Below are 19,496 nucleotides of genomic sequence, written 5' to 3'. Positions count from 1 at the left end.
GGGGAGAGATTATTCATCTATAGAATCAGAATGAGAGTAGTTTGGGGTAGGAATGGTGTGTTTTACAGGGGAGAGATTATTCATCTGTAGAATCTAGAATGAGAGTAGTCTAGGGTAGAAATGACATGTTTTAAAGCCTGCACCACTCATCCTTCAAGCTCTCTTAGTATAGTCCAACAAAAGATACTTTCATGCCATAGTTTCAACCTGGGGTCTCCTCTCCTCAGATATCCCTAAGCTTAGTCTGAAGTGCGGCATTACTGAAAGCAGGACTGAGAAGAAGCAACACCTAAAAGGGGTACCCTTGAAGGAGATAGGGGGTCATTAATCTCTTTCCCTATCTCCTTCATGACTTGATCAGCGAGATGTGAGCAGCCGACTTTACCAGATAGTCACAGCCGTGATATGCTATCTTTGCTGCAGGCACCTAAGCACTAACGCTTTGCTATAGCAACGGAAAACTGACTTCTTCCTTCCCATGCAGAGAAAGTAAAGTCAGCATCTATATCGCCTAATAGTGGGGAAGACAGAGCCCCAAATGGACATCTCTAGTTACCAAACAAAGCTTCCAGTATTGGAACTTGAATTGTGGGCCAAAAGGACTGCCATGGAAACCCACAAACAACACAAAGTATTTCTCAGGCTATTGATTGCTCTCCACAAATGACAGTAAGGCCTTATTTTGGAAGAAAACACCTTACTCATTAAACATGGAGAAGTCAAGCTGATGTCTGCCTAGAGCCTTCGAGCCTACTGACTAGTGTTCATGATACTGGAAGGTTCTCTGCATGCTACCAGAGGAGAAAGGTAAACAGCAACTCAGCTACAAACCCTTCCACCTACAAAGGAAAGCAGACTTTCCTTCAAAATGCTCCAGGACAATAGTGGCACAGAGTTTATAGCAGTAACCAATCAATATCTGATTTTAATTAAGGCCTGCTCCATGAGATGGAACTGATCCCTGGCATGTTTGGGCTTCCAAGACCCCGTGAATTGATAGGCCAGGGGCCTGGGGTAAATCCAAAAACTGTTTGTCAGTATCTGTGTCATGGACCCTAACACCTAACTTATTTTATAACTTTGATTATGAACTGGTTTCTGGAAACTTAAAAGCCAAGCCAAATGTTGCACACCCAGTTTCCAGATCCCCTCAAAAGTTAGGATAAGTCCCACAAAGCAAAATATCAAAGCAGATTTATGAACCCAAGAAATAGGTCTGACTATCACTAGGTAATATTTCTGGCCACCTGAGGACAAAATCAGAAAACCTATACACAGTCCCACGGCCACCCCTCTACCCAGAGTCTTAGACTTAGTTAATCTTTCAAGAGTTTCTCTTATTTATGCCACCTTTGAAAGACGAACAAAGTACTTATCTTTACAAATGCACAGATATAAATGTAAGCTAGTGAAAATAGGAAGAGAAAGGAAAAATGCATATAAATATGAAAATTAAGTTGCTAAAGAAGAAAAACACGTAAATGTGTGGAAGAAATAGGAAAGCAAACTGTTGTCAGAAATAATCAACAAAGCAGGAAGAATAATTCCTTACTAACAATAACTATCTTAAATGTAAATGGATTAAATTTTATCATCAAAGGTACAGATTGGCTAAATTGAAAGAAAAAGAAAATAAATTCAAAACCCACAGCTTTCAATAAACTAACTTTAACTTTAAAGGTGGGTTAGAAACAAATCTGCCACACAAATGGTAACCAAAATTGAGTAAGTATGGCTATGCTTCTATCATACATCACAGAGTCCAAGCAAAAACTGCCATAAAGAAAAAATAATCATATAGGCAGTAATTTATCAAAATTTAAAAATATGTGTGTAACTGACATTGTGAAACTTAAATATGTAAAGCAATCTTAATATAAACACAGATAGGACTAAAAACAGCAAAAATACCATCAGTAACAAAAAAGGAATTCAATAGCTTTCATTTTTAAAATATTTATTTTTTATCTTACTTATGTAAGGATCTTGCCTGCAGATGTGTGTACCGTGTGCATGTCTGGCAGTATGGAGGCTAGAGAAGAGTGCTGGCTCTTATGTAACTGGAGTTCCTGGAGCTACAGACGATTATGTGCTGCCTTGTTAGAGCTGGGAGCTGAAACCAGGTTCTCTTCAAAGCCGCAAGTTCTCTTAACCACTGACCCATTTCTAGAAGGCTTCAATAGCTTACTTTCAGCAATTAATGAGTTATTCAGAGGGGATAACCAATGAGAAGAGATTGGAATACTACATACCATAAATTTATACACTACTATCTACAATATAACAAGTATATGTGTATTTGTATATACATACATATATGTGTGTGTATGGGCATATATTTTAATGGGCATTCCAGCCAACAGCAGCATTCTTTCCTACTACATGGTATCTCTCAGAAATGCCATATGTACTCTATAAAATGAGTTTTCAACAATTTTATATTTGAAATGACATCACTAACTTTTCTACAACACCATTATGAAACAACACGTAAGAAAAAAGGACATTATAGAGTTCACAAGTAGGTGAAAAACTAAACAACTTGTTCTTGAACTTTCAGTTGATAAAAGAGGAAAAATAAAATGAAATTTAAAATGTCAAAATGAGCCTTTAATCTCAGCACTCGGGAGGCAGAGGCAGGCGGATCTCTGTGAGCTCGAGGCCAGCCTGGTCTACGAGAGCTAGTTCCAGGATAGGAACCAAAAAAGCTACGGAGAAACCCTGTCTCGAAAAAAATCCAAAATAAATAAATAAATAAAATGTCAAAATGAAAAGAAGATATAAATGAGATATAAAACAAAATATGGGAATGTCTGAGCTCCAAGAAAACCTTGTCTAAATAGTGATATAATAATGAACTATATCTCCTTGTAGGGAAAATTCTAAAGAATGAACCCAATTTTAAAACCTAAGGAACGAGAAAAGGATGGGCAGGCTAATTCCCAAACTAGCACAAGTCAACCATTTTCTGATTTCAAGTAAATGTTTAAGTCAGCAAATCTAATTCATGTGAATACAGAAATATATGAAAACCTAATAGTAAATGAAACACACAGTCCATTAAAAGGTTCATGCACCACAAAAAGTAGGATTTATTATGGAGAAGCAAGGATTGTTCAGTACATGAAATTAGTAAGTGTAACACAGTAGTAACATAGCTATGAATAAAACTCTAAGTCCAGTTAGGGTCTGTCTCTTCTATTGTGTGGCAATTTAGATTGCCATTAGATTGCCTTCAGACATATATTTATGTTAGAATTAGATATTATTAGGTTTCCATATGATCCTTTAAATGGCCCTTAGGTTTAGATGTTTCTTCCTGTTTTCCTTACTTTGTCCTCTTCCTTCCCACTAGATTTTCCAATTTGGTGGAATGATTTTCCCATTACATTTCCCATCCTGTTCATCCATATCTATCTATTCTATTTCCCTTTCATATGGAAATCCATCTCTTCTCGCTAGTCTCTTACTTTATACCTAACTTCTGTTCTTATACAGATTGCAGTTGTTTGTCAACTATTAATAGCTAATATCCACATGTAAGCAATTACACACCATATATTTCTGTCTGGGTCTGAGTCACCTCACTAAGGAATATTTTTCTCTAACTCCATAAATTTACCCAAACTTTCATGAATTTACTTTTTATTAATGACTGAGTAATATTCCACTGTATAAACTACCACATTTTCTTTATCCATCCATTGATGGACAGCTAGGTTGCTTATAATTTCTGGCTATTGTAATTAGAGCAGAGATTAACGTGGTTGAGCAAGTCATTCTGTAGTAGGACGAACCATTTTCCTTTGGGTATATGCCCAGGAATGGTGTAGCTAGATCTTGATGTACATCTATTCTCAACTTCTGAGAAACTGCAACACTGATTTCCATAGTGACTGTTCAAGTTTGCACTCCCACCAAAAGAGGAGTGTTCTCCTTGCTCCACATTCTAACCAGGATGAGCTGTCACTGACATCATAGATCTTAGCCATTCTGACTCTATAAGATGAAATTTTAAAATAGTTTTGACTTGCATTTCCCTGATGGCTAAGTAGGTAGAACATTTCCTTAAGTGCTTCTTAGCCACTTGGGTTTCCTCTTTTGAGAATATTCTGTTTAGATTTGTGTCCTAATTTTAACTGGGCTGTTTTCTTCAAGTAAATTTTTTCAGTTATTTATATATTTTAGATACTAGCCCTTTATTAGATGTATAGCTGATAAAATTTTTCCCCATTCTTTAGGCTGTCATTTTGTTCAACTGATGATGTCCTTTGTCATACAGAAGCTTTTCAGTTTTGTGAAGTCCCATTTATTAATTGTTCTTAGTGATTATACTACCTGAGTTACGTTCAGAATGTCTTTTTCTGTGCCAATGGGTTCAAGACTATTTTCAACTTTCTCTTCTTCCAGAATCATTATTCCTAGCCTTAAACTAGAGTTGAATTGTATGCAGGATGGTAAATATGGATCTAATTGTGTTCTGTGGCATTCAGCCATCCATTTTTATTAGCACCATTTGTTAAAGATTATGTCTTCTTTCATTCCACTGTGTATTTCTGGATTCTTTATCAAGAACCAATTACTAATGCATGTATGGATTTATTTCTAGGTCTTCAATTTTGTTCCACTGTTGGTTGTGTCTTTTTTGTACCAATGCCTTGCTGTTTTTATTACTATAGCTGTTTTTATTACTTTGAGAGACAGTGATACTTCCTTCAGTTATTTTATCCTTCAAGATTGCTTTTGCTAATTTGGATCTCACTGTTTATTTGCTTCAAAATGAACTTAAAATTTCAAGATCTGTGAAGAATTGTATTGAAATTTTGATGAGCATTGTATTGCATTGCATTTTAGTAGGATGAGCATTTTACTATTTTAATCCTACTGATCCAAAAGCAAGAGAAATTTTTCCATTTTCTGATATCTCCTTTAATTTTTTTCTTCAGTACCTTAAAATTTTTATCATATAAATCTTTTACTAGAGTTAGCCCCTCAATTTTTTGAAGCCATTCTGAAAGATATTGTTTCCCTGATTTCTTTCTCAGTTCATTTGTCATTTGTCTATAGAAAAGCTACTAATTTGTGTGTATTAATTTTGTATCCCGCTATTTTGTTGAAAGTGATTATCAGTTGTAGGAGTTTCCTGGTGGAATCTTAAGGGTCGCTTAAGTATATAATCAAGCCATATGCAAATTAAGATACTCTGACTTCTTCTGTTCCAATTTTTAATCACACTCTTAAAGAGAGGGCCTTGGACCTTCCTCAAAACAATGTGCCTTACCCTCTCTGCGGAGCAGATGAGGGGTGGGGTGGAAGGAAAGGTAGAGGGAATGGGAGGAGGGGAGGGTGTGGGAACTGGAACTTGCATATACAATTAAAAAAAGAAAGAAAAAATAATACAAAAAGAAAGTATCTTCAACAAATGGTGCTGGCGTAACTGGATAATGGCATATAGCAGAATACTAATCATTCCATACTTATCATCCTGCCCAAAACTCAAATCTAAGTGGATTAAAGACCTCATCATAAATTCAGATATACTTAACCTGATAGAAAAGAAATTGGGAAATAATCCCAAACACATTGGTGCAGGGGACAACTTCATGAACAGAATTCCAATAGCACAGGCACTGAGATTGACAATTAATAAATGGGACCTCATGAAATGGAAGTTTCTGAAAGGCAAAGGACACTGTCAATAGGACAAAATGTCATCCTACAGACTTGGAAAAGATCTTTACCAACCCAACATCCAATAGAGAGCTGATTACCAAAATATGTAAATAAATCAAGAAACTAGGCTTCAAAATACCAAATAATCCAGTTAGAAAATGGGGTATAGATCTAAACACAGAGTTTACGATAGAAGAATCTCAAATGGCCAAGAAACATTAAAGGAGATGTTCAACATCATTAGTCATCAGGGAAATACAAATCAAAATGACAATGAGATTCCATCTTATACCTGTCAGAATGGTTACAATTAAAAACACCAGCAACAGCTTATGCTGGAGAGCAAAGGGAACACTCCTCCTCTGCTGGCGGGAGTACAAATTTATAAAGTCACTTTAGAAGCCAGTGTGGTGGATTTTCAAAAAACTGGGAATCAACCATCACAAGACCCAGCTGTACTGTTCTTGGGCATATACCCAAAGAATGCTCAATCATTCCACAAAGACACTTGCTCAGCTAATAGCCAGAACTTGGAAACATCCTAGATGTCCCTCAACTGATGAATGGATAAAGAAAAAATGTGCTATATTTATTCAATGGAATATTACTCAACTCTTAAAAACAAGGACACCGAAAAATTTGAAGGGAAATGGATGAAGCATATATATATATATATATATATATATATATATATATATATATATATATATATATATAAAGTATATGTGTGTGTGTGTGAGTGTGTGTGTGAGTGAAGTAACTTAGACTGAGAAAGACAAACATGGTATGTACTCACTCATAAGTGGATATTAGCTGTAAAATAAAAAATAACTATGCTATAATCCACAGACCCAGAAAGATTAGGTAATAAGGGGATTTTATGGGGGTGACATCCAGATCTCCCTGGAAAGGCAAAATAGAATAGATTTTGTGGGTGAACTGAGGGAGAGTGGGGATGGGAACTTGAACAATCAGTTTGCGGGGACACAAAGAGGTGGGGATTGCTAAAGGGTAGTGCCGGGGGTGTCATTTCAGGGTTGGGTGGAAGTCTGGTGCAAGGGAATCTCCCAGGATTCTATGGAAAGGACCCCCGTTTAAAATCCTAGCAATATTGGGTCAGTAGCCTGAACTGGTTGTCCCCTGTGATCAGATAGGTGCCTGGGCCAATTGTCAGCAGAGAGGCCCCATCCAACAACTGATGGAGGCAGATGCAGAGACCCACAGCCAAACATTAGATAGAGTTCAAAAATGCTGTGGAGGAGAAGAAAGGAGTGTGGCAGTCAGAGGGGTCAAGGTCTCCACAGGAAGGCTCACACAATCAACTAACCTGGGTTCATCTGGGCTCACAGAGACTGAACAGACTAGCAGGGTGCCCGTGGTCTGCATATGTTAGTCCTCTTGTGCCACTCCTAACAAAGGAAACAGTAGCTCTCTCTGACTCTTTTACTGGCTTTGGGGACCCTACTCCCCATACTGGGTTACTTTGCCTAGTCTTAATACATGAGGAGGTGCTTAGTCTGGATACACCATGTTTTATTGATACTTATGGGAGACCTGCCCTTTCCTGGATAGAGAAGGAAGAGAATGGGATTGCAGGGTGGGGGGTAGGAGCAGAGGCAGGGGTAAGGACTGGGGGGAGAGAGTGAGGGGTAGGGGGTGGCTGGGATGTAAAACAAATGAATAAAAATAAATAAATAAAACCAGAAAATATTAACATTGAAAGTAAATGAAATTTTATACAGATTATTACTAAGTCGAATTCTGCAGGAACTGATGATTAATATATTCACTTAGATATTTAACCTTGTTTGATTAACTTCAGTTTTCCATGTTAGCATAGTTTGGATCATGTGAACCTTCTTGCTGAAGACAGTTTAACTATTAATAGTATGTGTTATGAAGGTATGAAGTCGAGGCCAGCCTTGGCTGAATATCAAGCCTGGGCTTCAGAAATAAAACAAACATTTGAATGCATTTAAAATAAAATAATACACGCCTGACATGAGAGTTCTAAGTCTTAAAACAATAAAAACACAACTATTGAGTTCCACATTCACTGTGGCATTTTTTTGTGGAAGAAAGTTCCAATTTGCACACAGGAGATACTAAAAATGATCAAGTAGAAAGCAGCCTTGCACCAGGTAGAGAAGTGAGCAGGGGGGTTGTTTAACTACTGAGATGGCTAAGGACTAAAGGTAAAAGTATGGCCGGGAAATGGAGACCTTACAAATGACTCCAGCATCTGGACAAATATTGTTTGGAATTAGAGTTAAAAGTCAATGCCAGGAGTGAGTGAGCCACAACCAGAGTGGTGCTCCGAGAAGCCAGCCAGGCAATTTCCCTCTTAGAAACTATTGGGGGTTCAGATTGAGAAAATTACCAAGAAACAAACCACCAGCAGATTCTATAATGCTAATCCAAATTTTAGAGTTACTAATTTTTTAAGGAAAGTTTTCTAGTTAAGGGACAAAGTTTTAAATCCCATATCAATTTTCCCAACAATCGTTGAGTAACTGAGTCTCCCCCTCCCCATGTGTGTGTGTGCCTGAGTGATCATGTAGGAGGACATCCAGTCTTCTACTCTATATCTCTACTCTGCCCTATCCCTTTGAGAAATGTAGAAAAATTTTTCTCACTGAACCTAAAACTTGCCAGTTTTCAGCCAGACCAACTGGTCAAGCAGCCTTCTGAGTTGATGCTACGGGTTCAAACTCAGTTCCTTATGAGTATATAGCAAGTGCTCTTAGCCACTAAACCACCTCCACAACTCTAGTTCAAGCACATTTATACTATTCCCTGGGTCTTTTCTGTTGTCATTACACTATTTTTCCTACTCCAAAATGAATACTCAGCTCTTCAAAAACCATTCCTGAGCGGGTTGGAGAACTGCAGTCTATTTGTGTTCAGCTGAAAGATCCTGTTTGAAAATCAATCCTATCATAAAATCCTATTTTGTGGGGGAGAAAAATAAAAAAGGTTGCCTGAGGTCTGACAGTAAGTATAAGTACACATCAGGAAGTCAAAGAAGGCAGTTCACTGCCAAATCCACTCAGTCCCTGCAATGCATGCCCCTCTATACTGCCCTAGGTGGCCTGGTTAATGTTAGAGCTACAAAAGTAAAGCTCCCTTATACATGTTAATAGACTCTTGAATCAATTAGTTATTAAGGACTTCCTAAAGGTAGACTCAATAAGAAGCCAAAAGAATCTGTAGAATCTGTTAATTTCATATTAATATTTATCAACTTTGATACTTTTGAGACCACCACAAATAAAATTTTGAGATCAGCACACACAAAAATGTGAATGTACATTACGAATCAAACATAACATCTGATGCAGCTGTCTTTGCTATACACGGAATCTAATTGAATCTCCAATCAGTATGACATATGCTGAAATTTAGGGTGTCTTGTTTCTGTCACCTTATGAATGGATATTTTTCACTAGATATTTTTAATAAGAAGTTTATGCTTCATTTTCTGCCTAGAAAGTCACTGTTTATTTCTGTTATTATAGTTGATGTCACATGACTTCCTGTGGTCCAAATTGAGTATTTTCGTTTAGAGACTTGGCTCTTCTTGAAGTGGCCCCAGTTACAGTTCTGGGAGTCAAGAGGGGATTTCAGATGTCGTGTGGAATCAGTGACTATGGGGAAGTGAGACTGAGTGTCTGCAGATGTGATTTGCCATCCAGGCACCAATGCTGACGTCATTGAAGAGACACCTTTGTGCCCCATTGCAGTTATGTTTCACTCATGAAACTGATGTGTTTAATCAGCATGCTGGGAGTCTGAGCTAAAACTGAGTTCCAAAGAAAACTGCTATGGGCTTTCCACTCTAGGAAAACAGAGTTGTTAAAGATTGCCCCATCGTTGAAAGAGAAAAGATGAGCAGTCCCAGATCTCCTTTGTCCCAGAGAAGGACCGGTTCTATAGCCAAGTGAGCATGTGTTCCAGCCTTTGTCTCCTTGCTTTCTATAAAGTAGAAGACGACCATAAGCAAGGCATTGAAATTAGACTGCTCCCCTGGTTTGGCACAACCACAGACAAACACATTTTTCTTTGCCAATTTGTGTTACCTAATTTCTTTTTAGACACAGGGAAACGAAGGTGGTGGGATTACGAGCCTAAGCCTACAAGGGACACCTTCAAGCCTACCAACTGCTTCACCTAGAAGCAAACTAGAAAACCCCCAGAATCTCTTCTCGCCACTGAAAACACAGGCGTTGGAGATTCTTAAAGTGATGGTCCAGCAAATATGAGAATGAGCTTTAAAATGATAGGAACAATGCCTGTGGGAGGAACCTGTGAACGGGATGTTGCGTTTGACCACTGCACAGGAGAGGCTGGCTAACATGTACATAATACAGGAAGAAGCACATGTCAAATGGATGGAAAGAGTTCCAACACCCAGGTCTTAGGCAGCGATCACTATATCCCAAGCACTTCCTGGGTCTGTTTAGATGTACCGTTGAAGGGAGCATCCACAGGCCAAAAGAGGCGGGAGGTGATCAGAGCAAGCCTGCCATGAAATCCCTCAGATCTTTTTTATGGGTGGGAGTTGTGAAATGCTTTTTGCATCTATAATTAGGGAATGGAGTGGAGCAGATGGCTATGGCGCAGTTATAATTAAAGAATAATGCACAGAAAAATCACCTTGTACAGCCAGTGATGCATACGAGCCAGAAATACTCTCTTTGAAAGTGCTTTTAAGCCGCGGGAAGAGCTATTGCATCAGGACACCGATTTCACAGTCTCTCTTTTGGACCTAAGTTCCCTCTGCAAAATCAGTATTGTCCTATACTCAGTTGAATAGCTCAGAGTCTCCTTAATATGGAGCACTGTTGTTAAAATACAGGCACATGCTTTACTTTAACAACACAGCACTGTTATTCTGCAATAGATACCCGTCAGGGTTACCAATTCATTTGCAACTTGTCAGCCTCACTGGCAAACAAAGGCAAAGACTGAAGGTCAAATGCAAAGAATCCAGGGTTTGCTTGTTAGGCTGCAAACCCGCTGTATGGTGCCACAGACACACTTGTTGTCTTCTGCAATGGCAATGGCCCACTTTTAGTTCTTGCTAATTAAGAAATAATAAAGCAATGGGACCAGCATCATGCTCTGAGAGGATGGCCATGTCTTGTGACAGACCCTGCAGGGCCTGTGTTTCTCAGCGTTTAAAGGGGAAAAGTGGAATGATTTGATAGATCTGGGTCTTTCTGTTTCCTCCTCACTCTTGTTCTTGGCCTCCTCTTCTTCTTTCTCCTTCTCTTCTCTGTCTTCCTTCAACTTCTACCTCTTTTTTTCCTTCTGCTTTGAGGTTTGTATTCAACTGTTTTCCATAATTGTGATTATTAAGACACTCATGGGGAGCATAGTGTTTCTTCTTTTGAGCAGCCGCTCTACTTTGCTTGTCAAGGGAGGTGAGAAACAGCGGTTCATGTGAGTTGTTAGTTCTCCTTTCCTTCTGCAAAAGCCCCTGGACTCCACACACATGCAAGTTTCTTGGAGTTTTGCTGTTGTTGATGCTGTCAAGGATATAAAGAATCGCAGTTCTAGAGTCATAGATCTTATTTTTCTGACATCTCATTGCATATTCCTTCCTTCACTTAATACACGAGACTCACCTTGTCCTTAAAAGAAAATTATTCACACCAGCATTCCCAAGTCCTAGTACACTTCTGTAAAAGAAGTGATTTCTTTCATACTGTCTGTCAGAAAAAAAATTAATAAAAATAAAAGTTGTTTTGCTCACCAAAATCAGCCCTCAGCGTTAACACTCCAACCTAACATCCATTGATAGTGCATCTTAAAAGACTGACGGTGGGATAAATAGGATTGATGGACCTCTGGAAAGAAACAAGCCCCCTTTCCTCCGAGAAAGAACTATGAGTGAAGCCAGACACTTTTACTATTTTGGAGAAGTGCTGGGTAGAATCAGATAGTCCGGGGGCTGAAACTGAGATCTCTGACTTGCTGGGCTGAGTCAGTTTCCCTCTGAGTTTCTACTTCATCTGTGAAATGGTGAATCCTAGATGTCAGGGTGGGTAGCGTTAGGACAGTAGGATAATGTTTAGAATGGAGGTTTTTACTAAATTCAGTCTTCTCTTTAGTTCCATTGCTCTCACTTTTGTCTGCTCATTCTACGATTCCATGATGCTTCTTCTTTACCATCTCCACCTAGATTCCTACATGTTTAGCACATCTGAAGGTCTTTTCAGCCAAATTAGAAAATATAGTGAGGTCTGGCTAGGTCCCCCATCAGTTCTCTAAGTTCTAATGGATAAGAGAGAAACTCGTGCCTCTTCCAATTTCATTTAGATCCTTCATTGAAGATGAGTCCTAGGTATGAGGTAAACAAGGTCTTGCCATTCACATCGCAGGCAGCCAGTGTTGAGGGCCAAGACCTGGCTTTAAAAATCTAACAATAGGCCTTTCCTCTGGCGGCGGCCATCAGGTGAGCCAAGATGGGCGCATACAAGTACATCCAGCTGTGGCGGAAGAAGCAGTCGGACATGATGCGCTTCCTGCTGAGGGTCCGCTGCTGGCAGTACCACCAGCTGTCCGCGCTGCACCGGGCTCCCCGCCCCACCCGGCCCGACAAAGCGCGGAGGCTGGGCTACAAGGCCAAGCAAGGTTACGTCATATACAGGATTCGCGTCCGCCGTGGTGGCCGTAAACGCCCGGTGCCCAAAGGTGCGACCTACGGCAAGCCTGTCCATCATGGTGTGAACCAGCTAAAGTTTGCCCGAAGCCTTCAGTCTGTTGCTGAGGAGAGAGCTGGACGCCACTGTGGGGCTCTGAGAGTCCTGAATTCTTACTGGGTTGGTGAAGATTCCACATACAAATTTTTTGAGGTTATCCTCATCGATCCATTCCATAAAGCTATCAGAAGAAACCCTGACACCCAATGGATCACCAAACCGGTCCACAAGCACAGAGAGATGCGTGGGCTGACATCTGCAGGCCGCAAGAGCCGTGGCCTTGGAAAGGGCCACAAGTTCCACCACACTATTGGTGGCTCTCGCCGTGCAGCCTGGAGAAGGCGCAACACTCTGCAGCTCCACCGTTACAGCTAATACACGTAATGTTTGTACAATTCATACCCAATAAACAATGGAGGACCGTCAAAAAAAAAAATCTAACAATAGGTTGGAACTGTTTGAGTTGATAGAGAGATGGGTGGTGAGCTGAAATTTGGGAAATAAGCCATCTAAGTCAATGCCACGTAATTATGTTACCTCATCAGGAAAAAGGAATGAGAAAATACCCTCTCACCTTCCCAGAGTTTAAACCTGCCAAGTGTCCAGCTCAAGTATTTCAGGGGATGTGCGGCAATTCCCTGGAAATAGCAAGCAGTAATAAGTAATAAGTACACAGCACAGTCACCGTGGACCCAAAGAAAAGTACATCCTGAGCCACCCGAGAAAGAAATGGAAAGTCCCTTCTCCACCACACATCTCCTGGATATCCCATTTCCCTTCGGCTCTGTCATGAGATGACCAGATGCAGAGGGGGAGTTATTTTCCCAGAGACTGTCACTAGTGATCTTAAGCTCCTGCAACAAAGTCTACTTTGAACTGTGAGTCCAGGCCTAAGCCCTCTCTGTTGCTTTTGTCAAAGTAACACAAAAACCAGAAGAATAACTCATATACTATTTTTTTTTAAAAAAAATGATTAGGTTGAAATCACTGATGACAGTGTCCTCATGCACCTTCGCTATGTGACAGACATGTGCCACCAATTTGGGATAGTCTTCTTGAATATCTAAACATTTGCAATCTTGAAGTACAGGAGAGTTTGAGATGCTGATTCAGGTCACAGCCAGTGAAAGGACTGGGGACCGATGTGTGATATCCTGCCTTTTCCAAAGCAGGAAGCAGTACTTTACTGTAAGACCTGGTGGCATCTGCATTGAGCCTGCAGTACAGTTCATGTTCATCTGAAAATGTGTGGAGGCATGCAAGTCATGTGGTGCAGGCTAGTGCTCTCTGCTCTCGGAAGATTGAGGCACGAGGATTATATGCTCATGTCTAGTGAGACCCTGGGCTACAAATCTGACAGTAAAAGCAAATAAGTCACTGACTAGCAAAAGTTCAAAACAAATTACACAAATCATATAAAACATGAAGTGAACAGCTCCTCAAATGTATTATGGCAGGTGGATAAAGAACATTTAGGGATGTCCAGGGTACCTTGGAAACATATTTGTAAGTCAAAACTGTTTCAAATATTTTTGAAAGCTTGTTTTTGAGATGCTAACTGAATACAAAAAGAAATGTATTTATGAGACAGTATCTATTGTAATCTTATCTTTTCTACAAATAATGTCTTCCAATTATGAAAATTAAAAGTGCAGTTTACTGCAGTTAAATGGCTAAGAAGGCTTTTCAGGAAGTGGGCACGAAGCAATTAAAGATGATAATCTGTTGCTAGAGTATAAGGTGTTTCCTAACACAAAGCTCAAAAGTAGAATGACATATCTATGAACATAACACACACACGTGTATATTTACATACAATAATCCATATGCCTTTGGACAAAATTCAGAAGGAAATGCCATTGAATAGCCAATAGCTACTTCCGGAACATAATATTTTCCCCCTAGGATTATGTGGTTCCTAGGGTGAGCATAGAACATTTTTGATAAAACAGATAGTCTCACAAAACTCATGAAATATTTGCTGGTGCAACTTGATGGGAGGCTAGCAAACTCAACTCAGAACTTCATCTGGCTTCAGAGAAAAGAAATTTATCTGGAGCAGTTGGTACTTAGATAGGAACAAGATCTCAACTGGTTCAATCTATACAACTCTTAGGTTAGGCTGATATCTGCACTCGTGTGACTCATTCAATGAAACCTCTTACGGAGGCATTCACATCTTAGTTACTGAGTAGAAGAGGTGTCAACGTTCTGATTCTGTCTGGATTCCTGTAAGCATGTGCTTTAGGGGTGGATTGTGTGGGCTTTCAGGAGAATCCCTAGGAAATCTCAAGGCTGGACTTGGTAGAAGGACATCAGACTGAGTGAAGAGGTTTAAAAGGCATAGAGCCCTGGATGGAGTTTTCAGCTCACTGTCTTCATCCTCTGTGGCTAGCTGCCACTAGAATAACAGGAGTTTTCTGTGCAGGGTCCTGATTATATCATAAATGGGGGTTTCTGAACCCAGATTATCTGTTTTTGTCAGAAAAAGAATCGAGTCAGGCCACGATCAGGTTAGATTATAATGAATCCAAAACTCACCAAGCATGTTGACATAAACAAATTTGTATATATTTATGGCTTGGGCTATTTGATGAATTTGATTTAGTTCATTTTGTTCCTCATTTCCAAACAAATTTAACACAGCAGTAACTTAAATATATTAAAAGTTATTGGCATAAATTATTGTCCCTGAAGTTGTTCTATGTTGTTTTTCAGACTTTAACTTATGGTCAAACCAAAATTGTTCTAATTTATTAGCCAAACCCCAAACCTTAATCAACCTTTCAGAATTGTCCCTCAGCATATTATAACATCTTTCATAGAAACCCAGTCACAACAACTCTATAAGAAAATCCAAAGGAGCAGCTCCCACTGGAGAAATCCTTATTTATGACTTTCTCCTGAGCACCTCTTTTCTCCTAATCCTTATGCTTAAGCATACGTCAAAATATCTTTAATAAAACCTCCAACTTAAACCAAAATGTGCATTTTAAAGACATCACAAAATTTCTGCCTCTTAGTCTATAGAATAATCTTCCTTCTAAGTCTTGACACATCAGAATACACTTATTCATGCATTTCTCTGTATTTGCGGTAGTCAAGTACGGTATGGCTGAACTTCACCCTTAGCCCAGGAAATATACATTTGATGTGTATGTATAAGAAACTGTAGTTCAAGGAATAAGCATCAGGGTTTCATATAGCACTTCTTTTTTCTTTGTTCTTTTTGATGATCTAGTTGAGATACTGTGGGGCAGTTTATATCAGTGAGTTATTATATTTTTCTAATTTCATAACTACTGAGATAAAACCTCTGACCAAAACCACTATCTATAAATGAGAAGTCACATTGTTCTACTCTTCAATTATTGCTTTAGAACTCCCTTTAGATGTCTTTCTGTATCTAAATGGCAAATAAGGCTCATGCAGCATGGAGAAAATTGTGACTCAAGTATAATAGGTAAATGCAGTTTCTTTTCTCTTCTGGAAAATAATAATATTTAATAATTTTGACAGGTTAATAAGACATAAGAAGAAATTAGGTTATAAAGTCACCAATAGGGTGAGTGCGCTTTGCATAGCTATTTTTTCCAAACTTAAAAAAATCCCTTCCTACTCACTGCGAGGAGAAAAGAGACGCCTCAGAATGTAAGTGAAACTTGCAAGAGTTATGAAGCAGCAAAGACTTAGACAATTCAGAGGGCCTCTCCCCATGGTCATAGAAACAATAGCAATTGCTGATGGGAAGAGTCTCTGATTGACCAACCTGCCTATAAGCTGCCTACATGTTGTATAGGGAGACTACCACCCTCCCCCCAACAGCTTCCATGAGCTGTCCTCCAAGCTGAGCGACTTGTCCTGTATCTCAGCAGCCATTGAGATGATCCGACTCCTTAAAGTGACCCCAGTAAACTCACTGATTCATTAAGCCAGACTTGGACGCCATCATTTCTTTGGTCTATCATAAGTGCCCTACCAGAGATGAGAATATTTTTTGTTTGTGTCTTCCCAAGAAAAGTCACTAAATCATGTGCCATTCCCCCCCACACACACCCCATAGGTGGCTTATAAGGTAGTAAAGTGATGGACTGTGATGGTCACGAATGTTCTCACGGAGGCTGTGTTCCTTTGGATTATATTGCCCCATGCTAATAACACACAGGCAATTCTACCGGTCAAAGTTAAGGACTTTTTCTGCCTTTCTCCTTGCTTTCATCCAGTGTAAGAATCTGTGAACACACAGATTGACTCTCCATGGTTTCTTTGATCTCTCTTTTTACTTCAGCATCAGATTAGGCACAAAGACCAGTTAATAGAACTTGGCTTTCAAAAGTTGTAATGTGGGGACAGATACTTGGAGAGTTGGCACCGGCATCGTCTAGTGACGATCTTCCAGTACTGTGTTTGCTGGGCTAGCAGACTTCTAGGCCACATGTTTTGGAGGAGAAGGTCACCCAGGGTCAGACCCTGGAATACCAGCTGTGAGATAAAGGATGTGTCATCCACCTCCTCAAGCACAGCCTCTTCAGGGACAAACAATGGAACCCATTCACAAGGCAGGTGAGGTCCTGTGTGACTTGGATTGTTACCTAAATGCCATCAGGGGAGCTTCCTAACTGATCCTCCTATCCTGTTCCCGACTTAGAGGTAAGCCAGCATTTTTATGAACAAAAATATGTATTAATTGGATCATGTCACATATCTGCTTAAAACATTTCAAAAATTTTCCATTAGTCTTTAATTAAAATCCTGGCACATCCCATCTCCTGAAGAAATGTCTCTTCTGATGCCATCTCTCTTCAGTCACCTTGGCCCACGTGAACACTCTGCTTTCAACCCATTGACCCCGCCCCGCCCTGCCTGACTCCCTTCTCCCATCCTGCTCTTTCTCCTACTCTTCCGATGAACGCCTCATTCTCATTCTCAAGATCCTCTCTCCAGAAAGGCTTTCCCCCAGGGCCGGAGAGGTTGCTCGGTGGTTACGAGTACTGGTTGCTGTACTAGAGGCCCTACGTTCAGTTCCTAGCACCTACGTGGCACCTCAAAATTATCTGTACCTATAGTTCTGGGATAGCTGATACCCTTTTCTGACCTCTTTGGATACTTGGCCTACATATGGTACACAGGCAAAGCATTAATACACTTAAAATAAAAATAAAAAAGAAAGAAAAATTAAGTTCTAAATAGGCTATTCAAGGCTAGCTATTTAATCTGAATTTCTCACGTCCTACCCTCCCCTCCCTCTAATCTCACATGATCTCTGTCTTTTTCGAGGTGCTGAGAATGTCATGCTGGAATAATTGTGTGTATTTGCTTTGCCAATGTTTCTTCCTGAGTCCTGATAAGAAGGAACATGTGACAGTAACATCTTCACAATGGGTTTCTGTGTTCCTATATCCTGTTTCTGGCTGCACTGTCTCCAATACTTCCCTTCCTTTCTGCCTTGGCCAATGTGTCCAAGTCACTGGTCGGTGTCAGAACTCTGTTTATTTAGTTACTTTGGGGATTTTTCTTTCTCACAAAGTAGGTGAGTGGGTTCACTATTCACTGCTTCCAGACTATTTTTGGATGTTGTATCTTTCAAATTCATCCAAAATTGCTCTGAAAAGCTGCTGCCAGACATTGCACACCTTCACACACATCCTAAGGCAGTGCATGCCTAGCCAAGGCTGGCCTTCAAAGAGACAATGAACAGCTCAGGTTGACTGCAACGGTCTGTGCCCACAGTTGACCTGTGTTGTAGGACCTGTCCTGGAAATCAGAGATGGGCCTTCCTGTTGTCCTAGTAAACTTAAACGCAATGTGACAAGCAGCATCAGGCAAGACCCCTGCAGTCCTGAGATGATGGCTCAAGATGCAACAAGGTCAGTTTATAGCTGCTTAGAATAGGCTAAAGATACTTATTTTTGACTATTTATAAAGATATTTATAAAAATGTTTTTGGGGTATATATGGCTTGAGTTTATTCTTGCATGTCAATGTGTACATTATGATCATGCCAATGGATTTTCCTTTAGCTCCAAGCTGCATCTTTTGCCGCAATGCACCCGAAATGAATTGTCAGCCAGCATTTGATCCAGAATTCTATAAATAGCCGTGGGATATGCTGCCTCCAGAGCTCCTATGCTAAGCTCTTTTTCCTTAACAGTAATAAGTAATTCAGGAAACAATAATCTTTCTTTTCTTTCTCCTTCAGAAGGTATCATTTGCAATGTCCTAACACATGAACTCCTAAAAGTTTCATTCAAGTTTCAGGTTCTGAATCTTCCTGGGGCTTAGCCTCTGTTCCAGAAGTTCTTAGCCTGTGGGTTGCAACCGCTTTGTGGGTCGAGTGACCCTTTCACAGGGATTGCCTATTTACAGATATTTACATTACAATTCCTAACAGTAGCAACGTTATAGTTACAAAGTAACAATGAAAATAACTTTATAGTTGGGGGGTCATCACAACATGAGGAGCCATATTAAAGGGTCACAACACTGAGAAAGTTGAGAACCACTGATCCATTGACAAATGTACACTTATAGCTGTCTTATCAAGAATTCCTGCATCAAAGCCCTGTATTGATTCTCCTGCCCATCAACAAGCCATTTACTTGTGCTAACTTCAGAATAGGACATGTGATGCGCTGTGGGTGGAACGAGCAACCCAGATATTTTCAGTATACAATATAACAAGGAACAGAAGAGGTCTTACAACCCCGAGGTAAAACTCTAAGTTTTGTTACACATCCCACATGAATATGAATTATTTCTGATCCTCCTCTATCATCAAATTAAACAAGTAGCTACATGGATCTGAAATCTTGTCAGCCTTCTCTGGCAAAGGGAAACCAAGCAAGCAAGCAAAACAAATAAAGAAAAAAAAACCCATATAAGTTGTACACAGGTTATTATTAAATTACTGAATTGACATTATAAAACCAAAAATTTGGCCTCTGAGACTCATCTGTATTTTGGAGGTAGGCATAATGAGACATCTAACAGAGTTACAATAATGGTGTTCCCTGTGTACCTAATGTACCTTTTTCAGCCATCATCATGGAAGAACTAATATCTACCATCTTTAGAATATAATATTTCTTTTCAGTTTCAACTCTGGATCAGGGAGGA

At 39.7% G+C, this 19,496-nt stretch overlaps 1 protein-coding gene across 1 annotated transcript; it reads left to right on the top strand.

The window, feature by feature from the left end:
* The first annotated feature begins 12,143 nt into the window (after positions 1–12,143).
* Positions 12,144–12,755, top strand: LOC130871300 (60S ribosomal protein L15-like). The gene has a single exon (XM_057764658.1). The coding sequence runs from the start codon at positions 12,144–12,146 to the stop codon at positions 12,753–12,755; it is 612 nt and encodes a 203-aa protein (XP_057620641.1).
* Positions 12,756–19,496: the final 6,741 nt, after the last annotated feature.

This window comes from Chionomys nivalis, chromosome 3 (genome assembly GCF_950005125.1).
Source record: "Chionomys nivalis chromosome 3, mChiNiv1.1, whole genome shotgun sequence".
NCBI lineage: Eukaryota > Metazoa > Chordata > Mammalia > Rodentia > Cricetidae > Chionomys > Chionomys nivalis.
The sequence above is the reverse complement of the archived record's forward strand: the minus strand, read 5'-3'. Positions and strand labels throughout refer to the sequence as shown.